A 341-nucleotide genomic window follows, 5' to 3' on the forward strand; every position below is an offset into this window, starting at 1 on the left:
CCCGACCTACCACGAGCCCGGTGAGCTTCCCAAATGTTCAGATTCTCGAGGTGCTTATGTCTGACTCAAAATGTGTCTATCACATGCAAAAGCTGAAAAGTACCTGCGACATAGCGCGGTCCTTACAAAGCAGAAGCAGAGCTGGTCTGTAAATGGAGCTATCATGACTAACAAAAACATCAGACGGCAATGTAAGGTACTTGAATCGGTTATTTGCTTTTATCACACATATAAAGATGGATTGCAGTAGGCTTGATATGACAAGACCTTTTGTTGTCAACATTTACAAAGAGCATATGTGCATCAATATCTTGGCGGCACTTAGCTGTTAGTTAAAGTCT

At 42.2% G+C, this 341-nt stretch overlaps 1 protein-coding gene across 1 annotated transcript; it reads left to right on the forward strand.

The window, feature by feature from the left end:
* Positions 1 to 33: 33 nt before the first annotated feature.
* PHALS_14491 (uncharacterized protein) lies at positions 34 to 250 on the forward strand (the record flags this gene model as incomplete). The annotated part of the gene is made up of 2 exons (XM_024730311.1): positions 34 to 50; positions 115 to 250. The coding sequence occupies 2 exons, from the start codon at positions 34 to 36 to the stop codon at positions 248 to 250; spliced, it is 153 nt and encodes a 50-aa protein (XP_024580601.1).
* Between the last annotated feature and the right edge of the window lie 91 nt (positions 251 to 341).

This window comes from Plasmopara halstedii (assembly GCF_900000015.1).
Source record: "Plasmopara halstedii genome assembly, contig: Scaffold_909, whole genome shotgun sequence".
Classification (NCBI taxonomy): Eukaryota; Oomycota; class Peronosporomycetes; order Peronosporales; family Peronosporaceae; genus Plasmopara; species Plasmopara halstedii.